The sequence below is a fragment of the Apaloderma vittatum genome, unplaced genomic scaffold (genome assembly GCF_000703405.1).
Source record: "Apaloderma vittatum isolate BGI_N311 unplaced genomic scaffold, ASM70340v1 Scaffold20132, whole genome shotgun sequence".
Classification (NCBI taxonomy): Eukaryota; Metazoa; Chordata; class Aves; order Trogoniformes; family Trogonidae; genus Apaloderma; species Apaloderma vittatum.
In genome coordinates, this window is record NW_009704374.1 from 1 (window position 1) to 3,502 (window position 3,502).

Sequence of the window (3,502 nt, forward strand, 5' to 3'; positions counted from 1 at the left end):
ATCAGAGGGAGGGTGGCTGCTGCTCTGCAGAGAACGGGCTGTAGTGTTTCTTGTCTTTGTGTTCCAGGTATCGAAAACCTGCCGTGTGAGCTGCAAAGGAACTTTCAGCTGATGCGGGAGTTGGATCAGAGAACAGAAGGTGTGTTCGGCATTTCAGTAGCGGATTCTGATAGGGAGCCTTGACCTGGAAGGTGGGAAGAACGCCGTGGAGACTCGGCTTTGGAGGACATGTCTCCCCTCTACCACTTTTCTCAAACCGAGTGCTGCGCAGCGGTTTTTTTCCTTTTCTGTCAAGGCTACAGCCCGTGACTAGATTTTTTTTTTTTCCAGCAGTTTTATGTTAATTTGTAGCTATGCAATTGCTGTACCACTTGGATGGCCTTACTGGCACATATTGCCACATCTACTGAGTTGTAGATTGATGTATCTAGCAAGACCAGTTTTTTTCTTTCTTTGACATCTTTTTTAGCATATGGTTGTACATTAATGATTTTCAATTGGAATGATTAGAATAGTGAATGGCAGTACAGCAAATAATGTCTTCTGTGTGTGGAAAGAGGGGCTGAAGTTTGTGAACCTGTGGGTTCAGTTTCTGATATTAACTGTGAGCCTTTCCTCTAAATTAACTGAGAAATTAACTTGAGAAATCACAAGTGTTGAAAAGGGAATAATTTTACTTTCTTTAAAAAAAAAAAAGAAGGTGCTGGGAGAAGTTCAAAAACTGTCAAGAGATGTCTTCTAAATACCTTAAAAAGGTTAAAGAAAAAAATACTGGCTTTGGGAGGCAGCTTTCTCATGTGTATATACTTTGCTTTTCAGATAAGAAGGCAGAAATTGATAGTCTTGCAGCAGAATACATTGAATCAGTGAAGAACATGTTACCTGAGGAGCGAGCAGAGCACTTGAAGAAAATCCAGAGTGCCTACAACAAATGTAAAGAGTACAGCGATGATAAAGTCCAGCTGGCCATGCAGACATACGAGATGGTGAGGATCACAGCCAGTGAGACTTTTGTAAAAATGGTCATATTCTGGAATGGGGCTGCTAATGGACATGGAAAACACTTCCACGGTGTCCATTTTCCCTGGCACGTTTATGGTTTTGTTTACATGTCTTCCTGAAGCAAATTATTAATTGTGAAGCTTATTTTTTTTTACTGGTGCCATCTCCAAAAAGCCTCCTCTTGTCTTACCAGGTTTTGTGTCAAGTAGACTTCTCTTTTAGTTGAAAGTTAAATGAGTTTATCCCACTTGGAGATGGCTTGATCAGTAGTAGCCGTCTGCTGTGCCATAACACCAGGAAATACACCCCACTCCCTCCTCTACAGCAGCTCCCCTGTCACCCAATACAGTTGCAAGAAAAAGTATGTGAGCTTTTTTGAATTTCATGGTGTTCTGCATTTATTTGTCATAAAATGTGATCTAACCGACATCTAAGTCAAAGAGTATTGATAAATATTATGTGCCTAAAATAATAACAGAAAAACAATTCTCATCCCCCGTGTCTTTATTGAACACAGTCATTCAGCATTTAAAATGCTAGTGGGAAAGTAAGTGAACCCTTAGAATCAATAACTGATTGACCTGCCCTTGGCAGCAATAACCTCAGCCAGGCACTTCCTGTAGCTGTGGATCAGACCTGCCCATCATTCAGGAGGGGGTTTAGCCCATTCTTCCTGGCAGGACTGCTTTAGCTCTGTCACGTTCTTTAGATATCTCATATGTATGGCTCTCTTCAAGTTATTCCGTAGCACCTCTCTTGGGTTGAGGTGTGGGTTCTGACCTGGCCACTCCAGAAGGCAGATTTTGTTTTTCTGAAGCCGTTCTGTTGTGGACTTGCTCTGGTGTTTTGCTTTATTGTTCTGTTTGATGCAACGTCTACAGAGTTTCAGCTGTCGTACAGATATTCTCACATTATCTTGAAGGATTTTTTATACATTTGGGAATTCATCTTCCTCTCAATGACTGTGAGCTGGCCAGGCCCTCGTGCAGCAAAGCAGGCTCAAATCATGATGTTTATTCCGCCATACGTTACAGCTGGGACGATGTTCTCATGATGATTTGCAGTGCCATTTTTACACCACATGTAGTACTGCATGTTCTTTCCAAACAGTTCAATCTTTGTTTCACCGGTCTACAAGACATTTTGCCAATACCACTGTAGAGTGTTAACGTGCTCTTCCCCAAACTTCAGGCATGCAGCAATGTTCTTAAGCAGCGGCTTCCTTTGTGGTGTCCTGCCATAGACACCCTGCTTGTTCAATGTTTTACCTACTGTAGACTCATGAACACAGATGTTAGCCAGTTCCCATGATGCCTTCAACTCTTTGGCTGGCACTTGGGAGGAGTGTATTGTGGAGGAGTGGAAGGAAATCTGCTCAGTTATCTTGGTTTCCAAGGGGTAAAGAAAGCAGATCCATCAGCTCCACCATCTGTTTGTATATTGGACACCAAATTTTCCTCAGTGGGCCCAGTGGGAAAACCTCACTTTTTAAAATGCAGCTTTACACACTTGTCTTTCTCTGCCGCTACTTCTGTGTCTGTTTTGCCATCTCTTGGATAATTCTTCTCTCTATGTATTGTACCATCTAGATAAAACTTGAGTGAGGAGAATCCATTTGACCATGCTTTGTGTTTTGTCCACTGTCTGGAGACACTCTGGGTTCTGCTTTGTATGCAGCTGCAGTACATTTTATTGCCATCAAATACTGCAGAAAAGGAAATTATTTTACAGAAATTGAAAATTGAGGACTAGCAACACAGTTTGGGGAGAGTGGCTTAAAATACATTTGCTACATCTCTGTTCTGTAAGCCACATAATTGCAACCAGAGTAGGAAAATGTGCTTACTTAACGTGTATTGACGTGATATTGGAGATAGACAGCAGAAGCCAGTGGAATACCAGAACAAATAGAGTGATCCACATTTCATGGACAATAGTTGAATAATGTGTTTTGAAAATTGCGGGGAGGAAAACAGTTATTTTTAATATCTCTCGTATTGTTTTGTTCTGCAAACCATTAGTCTGAGTTGCATTGACTTTCTTTTATGCCACTTCCCTTTTCCTTCCTTTTTCTTTGTCTGTAGAGGGACTGGGTCCTCTTGCTTTTGCCTATTTTCTTTTTCTCTCTGCCTTAATTCCTTTTTCTGTGTACTATTTCTCTTTTTCCAGTTTGATACTCCTTTCATACTTGCTCTGAAGTTGTATTCTCCTACTCATGCTGATAATGGCCAAGTTCTTTCACTTTCCCATTTTCTTTTGGTTTTTTTTCGTGTTTGGTTTTTTTTTTTTAAAATTCAGTTTGTGGTTTCCTCTTCTGTGCAGGTGGATAAGCATATCCGCCGGCTGGATGCAGACTTGGCACGGTTTGAAGCAGATCTGAAAGATAAACTGGAAGGCAGTGACTTTGAAAACCCAGGATCTCGAAGCCTGAAAAGTGTGTAAATTTTATACATTTGATTGTCTTTTCCAGCATTACAGAATCACAGAATTGTTGAGGCTG

General features: G+C 41.1%; 1 protein-coding gene across 1 annotated transcript; it reads left to right on the top strand.

Annotated features, from left to right (window-relative positions):
- Positions 1 to 73: 73 nt before the first annotated feature.
- LOC104270616 (inhibitor of growth protein 5-like) lies at positions 74 to 3,436 on the top strand (the record flags this gene model as incomplete). Its single annotated transcript, XM_009865029.1, has 3 exons — positions 74 to 139; positions 820 to 986; positions 3,325 to 3,436. Coding segments are annotated over exons 1-3 (307 nt in total), but the record flags the coding sequence as incomplete, so codon positions are not given.
- Between the last annotated feature and the right edge of the window lie 66 nt (positions 3,437 to 3,502).